At 35.5% G+C, this 13,297-nt stretch overlaps 2 protein-coding genes across 2 annotated transcripts; both read right to left on the bottom strand.

Annotated features, from left to right (window-relative positions):
- Positions 1–1,745: 1,745 nt before the first annotated feature.
- LOC111992270 (heavy metal-associated isoprenylated plant protein 32) lies at positions 1,746–4,439 on the bottom strand. Its single transcript, XM_024024138.2, has 3 exons — positions 3,950–4,439; positions 3,581–3,656; positions 1,746–3,415 (listed from the first exon to the last, which is right to left on the bottom strand). Exons 1-3 carry the CDS (start codon positions 3,977–3,979, stop codon positions 1,887–1,889), a joined length of 1,635 nt encoding a protein of 544 aa, XP_023879906.1. The 5' UTR covers positions 3,980–4,439; the 3' UTR covers positions 1,746–1,886.
- A 3,908-nt stretch (positions 4,440–8,347) lies between these two features.
- On the bottom strand, positions 8,348–13,030 carry LOC111992271 (probable E3 ubiquitin-protein ligase LUL4). The gene is given in 5 exon segments (XM_065762156.1): positions 8,348–8,622; positions 11,649–11,798; positions 12,502–12,785; positions 12,788–12,955; positions 12,958–13,030. Coding segments are annotated over 4 exon segments (624 nt in total). The 5' UTR covers positions 13,016–13,030; the 3' UTR covers positions 8,348–8,622; positions 11,649–11,684.
- Positions 13,031–13,297: the final 267 nt, after the last annotated feature.

Below are 13,297 nucleotides of genomic sequence, written 5' to 3' on the forward strand. Positions count from 1 at the left end.
TGAAATACAAGCTGGCGTAAGCAAATATCCGAAGACTTTTGCGTTCTTCACAAAATCTTCAGACATACACTTACAAAGAACCCAATCTCACAACAAAGCAATCTGAGTGATAAACGCTCTCTCTCCACTCTTGTTTGCATGAATCTATTACTATCACTCGTAATAAATCATACTTAATTTCACAACAAAGTGAGAAACAATAAGCGCTCTTGTTTACCTCAACTTATCTCTCATAACAGCACAAGTTGGCAAAGCCATAAAATAGGGTGCGTGCCTATTATTTTTATTTTTATTTTTTTTAATAAAAAAAAATCTCTTATATAAACTCATCAACCTCACACCACTGTGACAATAATATATAATAGCATATGTACTACCAAAACTTTGTTGAAGCCATTGCTCAAATCGCTAAGCAATTTCAAAAACTTCTACGCCAGGTGGTTTGCGGCTAGTATTGTTAATCCAAAAACTAGTTAAGATCAGGGTGCTACAATCCAGTAATACTCGGAATTGTATCTTTACAATGCGTACTACACATTATAGGGAATCGTTAAGCTGAGAAAACAGAGAAGTACTTTTGAGAAGGTACACTGGGAGGGAGTATGGGACCCCACAAAAGAATTCACTGATCTGATTAGATAGATGCGGTGTGAGATTGATGACCCCATTTTATCATCATGATGATCATGTGACAAATCCAACACATGATTCCATCAGAAATAAATAAAATCCAACACATGATGATAGAACCGTGGTGGTCCCTGAGTATATATATATATATATATATATTTTTTTTTTTTGATGCCCATGCCCTTTCTGTCCTCTTTGATATGACCATACGCTTACCTGAATTCGTGTCTAAGTGTCAACGCCGTTAGATTTTCAAAAATAAAAAGTAGTTAGCTTGTCCTTGTCAACATGTTCTACGGCTACGACTACTATGGATATATCTACGAGAGTGTACCATTTTGCTCTGACTAGCTTAACGTCTGTCTCTCTCTCTTGAGTGAGTGTATAAACCCAAAAGTACATAAACAACAAAACCAATAATTCTATTTTTTTTTTTATAGGACAAAACCAATAATTCTATACATAATTTAAGCAAAAAACTAATAATAGTATTACCTTAATGTGTTTGTATTGTTTAATTTCATGATTCGTAGGCCATACCCACCCCCATCAGTACCTTACCAAACACACTGTTTTAGCTTTTTGGTGGGCCCACTATTACCAGTCCTCCAATAAAACCCAGCTAATACCAATGAGCCCACTACACAAACATCCATAATTTCAGTCACGTTGTAATCCATTGATCAGGATATGTTTGCAATATAACAACATAAAGAGCAATGTAGATGAGCATTCTGGAACAGTATAAATTATTATGCACCCAAAATAAAAAATTGAAAGTGAAAAAACATAAAAGCATATGATGATTTTATATAATAAAAAGAAAGAGCACTTGTACTTTTTGAGTTTTGAGGGAGAAATGGGCAGAGAGATGGGCCTTTTTTTTTTTTGGTTAATATCCCATTCATCTCTCTCTCTCTTTTTTTTTTTTTTTTTTTTTTTAAAAAAAAAAAAAAAAAAAGCCCCTCTACCACCCCTTCCCACTTACATTCTCATTCTCTCCTAAAAAGCTTTAAATATATTATCATCTATATAAATACTCCCTATGATAATTAAAAAACCTAGATTCAGCTTAGGATTAAAGGAAATTAAAAGGGAAAAAATAAGGAGAGAAATTAAACTAAAAATTGAAAACCCATTTTAAAGTATAATTATGGCATAGAAGAACTTGGCCAGCTCCACCACCACCACAAAACTCTAGCAAATTAAAATCCCCAAAGCAGCAAGCAGCAGCAAATCCAGGCCAACACAATTTTTCACATCACATTACAACTTGAGGTGTTCTCATCACTAAAGAAGTGACTGTATGGGTCTTGACCTAAATGTTGAGGTGGTGGGTGTGGGTATGGGTATGGGTATGGGTATGGGTATGGGTATTGTTGTGGTTGTGGTTGTGGTGGTATGTAATTCACTGCTGGAGGGGGTCTAGCATACATGAACCTATCATTGCCCCCTGCCATTATTCCTCTCTGGTTCATCGCTGCTGCTTGCATTTGTTGTGCGTGGTAAGGGTTCCCAGGCATCATCTCAGGACCAGCACCATGGAAGTACCCGGCTCCGCCTCCGCCACCGCCACCGCCACCACCATGAACGGCAGCAGCTGGAAGGCCTTGGACTGCTTGGATGTTACCCATTTGGCCCATTGACATGTTGCCCATTGGGATGTTACCCATCATATTAGGCCCTGCCATAGCTTGATGTTGAGGGCCACCCATGTTTGGCAATCCATTATTATTGTTCATAGGTTGAACCCCACCATTCTTTTTAGCCCCCCCATTACCATTACCACCACCATTACCGTTGTGGCCATTCTTGTTATTTGCCCCACCGCCACCGTTACCATTTTTAGCATCCAAGGGAAATCCACCCCCACCCCCACCATTTTTACCACCATTTTTGCCACCTCCTCCACCTTGATTCTGATTGTTATTTCCACCACCACCTTTCTTTCCTCCATTTCCATTTTTGCCATCGCTCACCTGAATAGGCACAGCTCCTCCTCCACCACCACCTTTTTTACCTCCGTTAGCCCCACCATTTCCACCACCACCTCCATTCCCACCTTTCATAAGCTGTGGATTCATACCATTCATCATCATCATCATATTAGCAGGCATCTGACCATTACCAATCATAGTTTTCATCTTATTGTGTGGGTGATGTGGATCATCCAACTCATCCTCAAAGTCCTCGTCATCATAATCGTCATCATCATAATCGTCATCACCAAGCTCATCAAGTTCATCATCATCATCAGGCACATCAAACTTCACTGTCTTCGATGGTTGCGGCTGCTGATCTGGTAACCCTTTCATTTTAAGTTGAAGCTGATGCTGCAGCATCTGCTGCTGAAACTGCTGCTGAAACTGCTGAATTTGTTCTGGTTTTATTAGTCCTTGTTGCTGGAGTTGCAGGAGTTGCTGGAGTCGTTGCTGGTATTGTTGCTGGAATTGTTGCTGGAGTTGTTGCTGAGTAGGCTGTTGCTGAGTAGCCTGTTGCTGTTGCTGTTGCTGTTGTTGGTTTTGCTGTCCACCTTTGGGTTGGTTGTTGTTACCACCTTTCCCACCTTTTCCACCTTTGCCATTCTCAATTTGTATGTTCTTGAACTGATTAGGCAAGTTGTTCTGGTTGTTGTTGTTGTTGTTGTTGTTGTTAGCCTTTGGAGCACCCCAAAGCTCTGCATGTTTTCCTGATTTTGTAAGCTTCTTGATGAGAACTGCTGGGTCTACAGTACCTGAAACCGTCACCTTGCCCTGCTCTGCATCTATTTCGGTTTTAAAAACGCCTAGCAAATGGAAAAAAATGGACCCAAAAATTAGAAAGGCAAAATATAATCTTTTTAAACAAAGAATGAAAGAAACTTCATAGGAAAAAAAAAAGCACAAATTTTGAGTACATGCGTAAATCAGCACAAGAAATTGAATTAAGTTTATGATGGAAGGAAGAGTACCATCAATTTTCTGCAAGATTTTCTTCACTTTCTGCTTACATCCATCACAATGTATATTCACCTTGAGAACACATTTCTGCATGTACAAGCAACCCAAAAGAACAAAACTAGAGTAAAGAGAACTATCATTCAAAAAGAGAACCTCCAAAAAAAAAAAATACCAAGCTTGTTATTAGAAATGACTACACACATGAAAGGATTGAGTGTGCAATGCGAACAAATAAAGTCATGAAAATAAAAAAGTAAAAAGGAAGTAAAAATTAAAAATTGTTTGGAATTCAAAATGAAGCATAGTTCTTCAAAGAAAAAAACAAGAGAATAGCTACAATGTGTGAGTGAGTGAGTTAGTGAGTGGCAGAGAGAGAGTACCTGGACCTTCATTATCTCTTCTTTACTCATGGCTTCTACTGAAATGGAACAAACAGAAGGGTACAAGAATGAGGAGAGAAAAAAGGGGTTGCTAGTAGATCTGAGAAACAGAGGCACAGAGAGAGAGAGAGAGAGAGAGAGAGAGTTTAACTTTAATTACAAGAAGCACGAAAAAATGGTTCTCCTCTGTTCTTTCTTTTGGAGGTTTCTTAAGCAAATAAAACACAAAGAAAACAAATGGGTGCAGGTCTCTGAGCAGAGAAAGTAGAAGACTCAACAACAAGGCTCAGTCTTGAAAATAGTGAGTGAGAAAGGTTATGAGGCGTTGGGTGGACATTAGCTTCTGGGGATGACTCTGCTCCTCTATTTGAGGGTAAAGAAAAAGAGAGAGAAACTCTAAAAGCAAATGTGGGCAAACTGGCAGAGAGATTGCTGCTGCAAGGTTCTCTCACACTCTTTCTTTAGGGGGCTTTATTTATTGGTATTTTTTTTCAATGCAAGTTTTAAGTTTAACCACAGTGATTTTCGAAAAAAAAAAAAACAGTTTAACCATATAGGTCCAAAGCCCAGATTTTGGGCTTGGCTTAAAAAACATCTAAAAAGGTCAGGGGCTTGGCTTGGCTTAGCTGACAGTAAAAGCTAATAAATGGTCATGGTGAGAAGTGAGAAGTTCAGATTTGGTTTTAAATCTTTGCTAATTACTATCAGCAGATGTGAATGAACTGTGTCAGATTCTCTCTCCCCAATTTGGTTGGTACAATAAATACTACCATTTATTGGGGCCCTTTAGTTAGCTTGTAATTTACCATTTTATTTTTGGTAGAAAATCACCATTATTGATTATACCATCCCCTCTCATGGATTGATTAGTTTGGGAGTTTGTGAGCTTTTGAAAAAAATCTTGTCCCACCTCTCATGGATTTTTTTTTTTTGGTATTGAATAAGACATTATATTAACGGTACAGTACAAATGAAACTAAATAACCATTATTGACTGCCTTGCTTTATTTTCTTTTTCTTTTTTGTGGGAGTGCAATTCCTCGGCAAATAGGAAATTAATGTCTGATTAGTTGTTTTGTTTAAATAATTGTTGTTTAAATAATAATTTTTATTATTTAAACAACAGAATATGTATTTCTATAACACTTTTTCAACAACACATATTTACATAATACTTAAATAACATTACTAAAATAATATTACCAAACGGGCCTTAAAGCAAATTGTAAAAGTTCATTAAAAAAAAAGGTCATACTGTAAACAATAATCCTGAGAAAAAAAAAATGTAAATAAACTTTTTAAAACTCATTTTGTTTTATCAAATAAGTAATAATAGGACCATAACTTGCTCACGTGACAAGTCATGAGTGGTGAAGTAAAAATAGTGACAAAATTTGTAGTCATAACGTTTTGCTTCAAATATATATATATATATATATACAATGACTTGAGAGAAACCTTGGAAGTAGGAGCAAAGTAGATTAATTAGCTTCTGAAATTTGATGACAATATTTGTTTAGTATTAATCTAGAACCAAAATAATTGCAATTATTCTATCTTTCAAAGAGAAAACAGATGGAGTATGGACAAGTGATTCAATTCGACCAATAGCTTTCCTAGACAAATAAACAACTAGCATTCATCGTTAATCAAGAACACTGAAATGTGATTTTTAGACCAAAATCATTGGAAATGTTAGACAAGCTTCAGTAACAAGATGTGAGCATTCTCTTTTGGAGGGTGTGAGGATAAGCTTCTCTATCCACATTCTACAAACAGCTATTATCAGTGAGGTTGGTCTGTCTCAGTGTCTCTCTCTAATGTCAAATAGGATAGAAGATATAGTAGCAACTAAAACAACTATCTGTGATTACTAGATAAAGATTCTTCATCTTATAAAGAACTTCACTTTGATGAACGTGAAGAGCTGATACGTACAAGGGTCAGTTATCAGTGTCCTTATAGTTTACTAAGTTACTAGCTCAGACTTCAGAGATTCGTTCAAATATTCCCATTTATGTCTTACCATGTAATCATGACCTAAATTTGGTCAGGTTCGTCCTTGTTGCCTGTTGGAATAAAGGGCGTTAATTAGAGAGCATTAGCAAATAGCAATTGTTATTATTATTTTTTTTTTAGAAAATGTTTATTTTTACTTACACTATGAAGAGTTACAATGGAGGATGAGAATTTGAATCATAAATATTTTCATTAAAAACGTAATAAGGTTCTAGTTAAGTCACAGACATTAACAATTATTATCTAAGTTAATAAATTATACTATTTTATTATTATTATTATTATTATTAGATGCAATAAATTATATATTTATTTGATAATTGATTGTTAGAAGACGGGAAATTTAAATCTTGGATGTTGAAGAGATCTCAGGAGCTACCAACTAGTTAAACTATAAGATTCGTGGCGATACAATGATATTTAAAATTTATAGTGTTCTTTTCATAATGATATAAAAGATTTTATCATATGAGCTAATTAGAATTTGCAATTATACATTTATTTAATTGTCTTTAAGGCCCCTTCATTAATGTCAAATTTCTTTAGTTATAGAGATATTAAAATGCCCCTCCCTGCTCGATCTACCTTATCTTGCTCCGTCTTCCACTTTATCCTAAGTGTGCATATGTTTTTTGTTTAATAAATATATTTAATTCCATTGTATATATTAGTATTTTAATACATATCCTATTTATAAATTAATTTTTTATTTATATTTTATTATCATCCTCAAAACACTAGTCTTGCTCCCTTGCCACAACTCCTCTCTTTTCTATTTTATCTTGATTTTATTAGTGCTAGTTTCACTTCATTAGGGATGACAAAATACATACATCCCGTCTTGCCTACCCCCCTCCCACTCCAATGGTTTTTCTTGCAGAAATAGATGACAAAATGGGTATGGGACACCAATAATCCAACCCGACCTGGTCCCATTGCCATCATTAGTTAAAAGTTCAAACAAAGTTTCAATATTTCTTTTTAGTATCATCAGATCTTAAATTTCAATTAAAAGAATTGAGAGTGGGTGGTTCATTTTCTATCAAATTACATTAAATGTCCGTTTAGAAACGATTTATTTAGCTTTTTGTTTAAAATAGCATAGATAAAAAATAAAAGCTAAATAAAATAAGTAGGGGATTCATGTGGTAGCGCATTTGGCTTGACTGAAGAGGTTGCAATTTTGCTAAGATTTTTTTGTACAGAGTTATTGCTATTTGGCAAAGAACTGATAAAATTGGAGAAAGAATCCAATGCTCTATAAACTACCAAAGGCATTTGGCCTTTTTGTCCAAGCGGTTTATGGAACATGAATACATGATGACTCTTGGCAAAATAGTTGTTTTATTGGTGAATATGTATATTTACTACCAGTTGTGGAATGGACTATTGGAAAGAATAAGAATAGTCATCTATCTTTAGGCTAATTCTTACATGTTTCGGGAGCAATGCTCCTTCCTCATGAAAGGTGAGCCCCATGGTGGAATCCATGCATGGAGCCCACCTCTCATGTGAGAGGAAGGAGTATTGCTCCCGGAGCACCTAAGTTTTTTCCCTATCTATATAAGTCATATTACGCAACTAATAAAGCACCTCTGTGATGACTCATGAGCATTTAGGTAAAAAAACCTACACGCCAAAACCAGCCCTTGGATGCAAATGAATCACGTTTCTATGGGATATTTTCTTTACACTTGGACCCCTTTTTGCAAGCAAAATTATTTTGTCTACCTTCTTAAAAGCCTAAACCTTGATGAAATCCTTGTGCTTTTCCCCCTTTAGTTTCCTTTACCATTTGAACTGATCACTTTACCTGTTAAAAGGCATTTGAATGGGGACAATTGGACCTAAACAAAATGGCTTTTCCTGCCATGATTTTATCAAAAGGACACTGTTTGGTTTAGAATTGTAGCCACTAGAATAGGTTTTAGGCCAAGCCTAATTTTTATTGCTTTGTTTTGCAACCAGTTAACACCTAATTTGGTAAAATTATCATTGCACTAAACTTTTCATTCTGTTCCGAGCAATTGATAAAATTTATAATTTTGAGTTGTAAAATGTACACATTTTTTGCATGGTATAGGTTGTGGCTATGATAGTGACAGTCATACTATAGCATGGGGCGTGGCTTAGTGAATATGTCATGATACTTTGGTATACCTTGAAGGCCAAGCTATACTTGGTATTTGATTTTACATCTCTTTTGTCTCTTAGGGTCTTTTAAGATATGACTAGAGCAGCTATGAAGACATACTGCCATTTACGTTGAAGATGTCACGTGAAAACACATGGTCCATGAATGGTGATCAATAATAGAAGATAACGCAGATGGGGGCCATTTATTAAGACCTTACCTCACTTGGCTACGGGCTCACATGGTTTCTGCAATTTCTTGTTATAGCTCTGGATTTTACTATTATAGTGTGTGAAAAAACAATAATGAAGGTATAGAATTTGACAAGTTCTGACTACCAAAGAATGCTTTGATAGTAGTATTTGTATTCTCTTTTTGCTCCTTATAAAGAAGTCGTGTGTGATTATATAGATTCTACAGCTTTTTTTTCCCGGGATCATCATGGAAAATATTGAAGACCATTTGGAGAGTGAGTCCATATATCAGAATGCCATCCTTAAAGCTTCAAAACCAGATGCAACTGTGTAAAGAATGAATCCAAAATCAGTATGTATGGACCAATCTTCATGCTCAAACTTTAAACCAGTCAAAAAGTTCAAGCTACTTATGAGAGCACATGTAACTTAGGAATTTTTTTTCTTTTAGCGTAGACATCAAGCAAAGTCAATTTGGAGTGTTCAAATTCATAAATCACGGAATTGAAAGCCCAAAGAAGAGCAGAGAGGCAAAGAAAGCAGTTAGTTCAGGCCAATCTTTCACACACACACGCTAGTCTAGAAGTATGGGTTGTGTGATGTTTACAAATAGAATTGGATGGATGACATAAAAGACTCAATGCTAATACAAGTGTAAGCAGTTGGCTCTGAGATGAACCTTTGCCTAAAGTAGTAAACAAATATGTGGGAAAAAGTAAAGCTGAAATCTAGCTGTTTATGGCTAATGCTTATATGAACACCACATGGGTAGTCCTAGAGGAATGTAATTAACAATAACAAATTCACTAATGTTTGTTTCAAAGTGAACATCACATAGGCACAAAAGATGTATCAATCAAGTTCAAATTTTTCACTCAAAAATTTGTCCCAGCTGAATTTGTAGTGGGTTGGCATGGAACCATAGACTTTATCCATCAATAAGTGCAATGATGCAATAAAGTATTTCCCAAATAATCCAATAATGAAGAGAGACTGAACACAATGTGTAGCAAATACTAAAAATAACCAAAATAGTTCCAGTTGTACAAAATGAAAATGACAATTTAACAAGAACTTGCAAATATGTAACTATTTGTTTTCTAAGTGAAACCATTTCTGTGAGTCTGTGACCCCAGCTGGCAAGCAAAACAAATCAGAGAGCCATTTAGAAAAAGATGTTCAACAAGATGCAATGAATTTTTATTTTTTAGTGTTATTGCACAACTTTTATATCTCCATTTGTTCAAAGGTTCCTTTCAAGGCCTCTGAGGTTCTTAGTTTGTCCCCCTTATTCTTGACTTCTATGGCAAATATTCCCTGTCAGTCTCTCTTTTTGGCTGTTAGACATGAGGAAAAAAAGGTACTCACGCAAGACCTAGAATGTTCATCCAGTCTAGTAGCCTCAAAGTGTTGTACTTTCCTGCCTTTTGACTCTCCAAATCACTCACTAATTCACAGCAACAACAACAAAACATTATTCCCACAGTTTCGGGGTAGGCTATGAAGTCTCAATAAATCATTTAGGGTCAGCCACACGTATTATTTTCCTCCATTTTCTTCTATCTGAAGTCATACTCCACTCACTAATTCACAAATATATGAATGAATAAAATTTCAAGCAAGGAGGGCAGTACTAAGCACCTCCCCCACCCCCCCCCCCCCCCTCGTTTTTTTCTTTCAAGAAAGGGTAAAGATAGATATAAATTAGAAGGATATTTGGCACTTCGAAAAGTTCATATAGACCTTGACAAATTTAGACATCATACAATAATGGAAACTTTTTTTGGGGGGGGGGGGAGAAGAAGCCTCACTGATTAAGCATGAGCTATCATATTGTTTGCTTGATTTATTATTTATCATTGATGAGAAATCTATTTCAACAGCAGAGTGAATATGTAAGGTTCTCAAACCCTGTACAGACAGATCATCACAGAGTCTTGACACCCTAATCTAGGATCATAAGCTGTGCAATGTTATAAATAGAATTGGGTGATGAAATAAGAAACTCAATGCTGCTAACACAAGTACAAGCATTATGCCCTGTTATAAACCTTTGCCTAAAATGTAAGGAAACAAAGATGGGAAAAAGTAAAGGTAAAATCTAGTGGTCAATGGCAAAAGCATAGATTTACAACACTAAGACAGTCCCAGAGGGATGTAATTTATAATAAAAAAATCAACAGTTCACTTTTTATGTTTCAAATAAACATTAAATAGGAACAAAAGATAAAGCAGTCAAGTTCAAAATGTTCACTCATAAATTTGTTATAGGTGAATTTATAGCGGGGTTGGTGTGAAACCATAAAGGCTCTAACTGGTCAACCAGCAGTGTGATGCAATGAAGGATTTTCCAAATCCTTCAAAACTGAAGAGAGACTAAATATTACTTCCAGTTGTACAGGATGAAATGACACAATTTTCACATAAAATGCAGATAATATGTAACTATTACCGCTCTAAGGGAAACCATTAATGTGACCCCAACTAGCAAGTATAAAACAATCAGAGGCCATATATCCAAAAATGCTCAATAAGATACAATGAGTCATTAGGGTTATTGCACGACTATTGTCTTTTCATCTGTTCAAAGGTTCCTTTCAAGGGCCTCTGAGATTTGTAGTTTGTCCCACTTATTCCTAACTTCTACGGCAAATATTCCCAGTCAGCTTCTCTTTTTGGCTGTTAGAAGAGAGAGAGAGAGAGAGAGAGTACTCACCCAAGACCTAAAATTTTCATCCAGTCTAGTAGCCTCAAAACATTGTACTTTCTTGCCTTTCAATTCTCCAAATCATTTACTAATTCACAGACGCACGTAAATAAAATTTTAATCAAGGAGGTGCAACACTGAATTTATTTTTACTTTTTTTTCAGAAAGGGTAAAGAATATAATATAAGGCACAATGAAATCTAACACTTCAAAAACATATCATACAAACTTTAGATATCATACAATAATGTGTGCTTTTTTTCTTTTCTTTTTTGTTTTTTTTGTGGGGGGGGGGGGGGGGGGGGTGGCTTAAAAGTATTCCAACACCTAGTGAGACATATTATAATCTAAAAAAGTTGTTCCAGGTAATACAAACTCTATTAAATAGACCATGCAGTTCATAACCACAGCCTTTATTATCCCTTTTTTTCAATAAATAAATAAAATCTTGCAAGAACTAGACAAATGTTTTTTGCTAAGACTGTTAAACACTTACAGATCCACAAATAAATGTACTGCACGTTAATAAAAGATCAGACAAAAATTTAATTCTGATACTATTTTCATAATATACAAAGAGGAAGAATATATAGAGAGGTATGAAACAGATGACAACACATACAAACAAAAAGTAGACAGCCATACCATACAATCCAAAGTTGGCAAGAAGAAAAGAATCTTTCACTGATCATCATTATGTATCTTGATCTCGATAAGTTCCTCAATAGGTTGACGGCATATGGGACACTTATTTGATTGAAGCCTCAACGCTTTTGCACACTCACTGCACATACACTGAAAAATACCAGATATAACTTGAGAACAAAGCAACTGAGGTTTCAAGTGTGAGAAGTTAATAAAAAGAGAGAAAATTGTACACCAGCTTGCAGTACATACGCAATCACAACTGTTCTAAAAACTCAGATATCATGTAAGAAATAAAATTTTCACCCTCGGGGAAGATATCATTAGGATCTTTCCATAAACAGCACGCAGTGTCAGTATTTATTATTTTAAGCTTTCATCTATATATTGCTTGTAAAGAGTCTTCCTCTGATGGCCTCCATGCATGTGTTGTGTGCTCTCATTTATTCAAAGAGCTAGAAAGATGGAAATGAAGGAAACAATTAAAGCCAAGGATCATATAAACGACCCAACTGTCTAATGTTATCACCCTTTTCATGTGCTTAAATTAAGTTATGAGTGTCAAATTAACTAGAAAAATCAGAACAAGCATGAGTTTGGATGGTTTGTGGCAATACCACATGGGATCCAATCAAGGGTAGACAAGTGATAAGATTACTCAGGCTTATGGGCTTGGAATTAAATCATCAACATCATTTGTGCTCAAGCACAACAAGCTTGTGGCTTCCTGATCATCAATCTTGGCATCCTATCTAATTATCCAGTGTGGATACAAAATACCAGTGTACAGTTTCTCTTAAAAAACTGACTATTATCTTTTAATGTAATGGAGAAAATACAGATGAACTCTCACCATATGTCGGCAGGGTAATACAGCTGTATCCTTAGGTTCAGTCATGCATATCACACACTCCTTCCCTGGGTCACTGTCGTCAAAGCCTTCTGCTTCCGAGCTTCCTATTCCGTATATCTCACGGAGCTCATAGCGAAATCCATCAATCCATAATATTTGTTTAACAACTCTCACTTGGAAATGTTCATCATTGTTCTTCTCTAGAACAGCTTGAGTAATCTGCATATGAGGGTTTGTGTTGGGTACACACTCACCAAGAGTCTCGTCTGTTGAGTGAGGGGCAGTGTTTCAGCAGATACTACAAGAGGAAATACATCTTCTCCAGGTGATGGTTTTGAGAGATCATCCAGCTCAAAAAAGCCTAAGTCAATGCCTGTTCCTGAAGGCTGACAAAATCTCTGGCCAACTCCTTTCTGAAAGGGGATTTTCACGGGTGTAAAGTTTGCAGGAAAAATGGAACAAACCTACAGTTTGACTCTTCCTTGGCAAAGTAGAAAATTGTGATGCTGTCCATCAGAAAACCAAACCAGAAAAAAATTAGATATACAAAAAAAATATTCCATGTGTTTCAACTCTCTTTCAAAATAAAAGATATCTTATTTATTGATAATAAACTTAAATAATCAAGCAATTAGATAAATGCAGTTTACACCTATAAATAATTGCAATTGTATCATTACATAATTTCAAAAACCACTGTTTTCAATTCCAAGTGATTTTATAGAATTGAATTTCTCATATTTGGTACTTGAAATTGTCTAAACAATTCAAAGATCCTGTTGTCAAAATATGTATA

Source organism: Quercus suber, unplaced genomic scaffold, assembly GCF_002906115.3.
Source record: "Quercus suber isolate HL8 unplaced genomic scaffold, Cork oak 2.0 scaffold_444, whole genome shotgun sequence".
NCBI classification, from domain to species: domain Eukaryota; kingdom Viridiplantae; phylum Streptophyta; class Magnoliopsida; order Fagales; family Fagaceae; genus Quercus; species Quercus suber.

What these genes read in the sequence shown, in the direction of transcription:
- LOC111992270 (XM_024024138.2), bottom strand. Translation starts at nt 3,979, where the DNA reads ATGAGTAAAGAAGAGATAATGAAGGTCCAG. An exon ending in AAGAGATAATGAAGGTCCAG is followed by an intron (nt 3,657 to 3,949) that starts GTACTCTCTCTC and finishes TTGTACATGCAG; the next exon opens with AAATGTGTTCTCAAGGTGAA. An exon ending in AATCTTGCAGAAAATTGATG is followed by an intron (nt 3,416 to 3,580) that starts GTACTCTTCCTT and finishes TCCATTTGCTAG; the next exon opens with GCGTTTTTAAAACCGAAATA.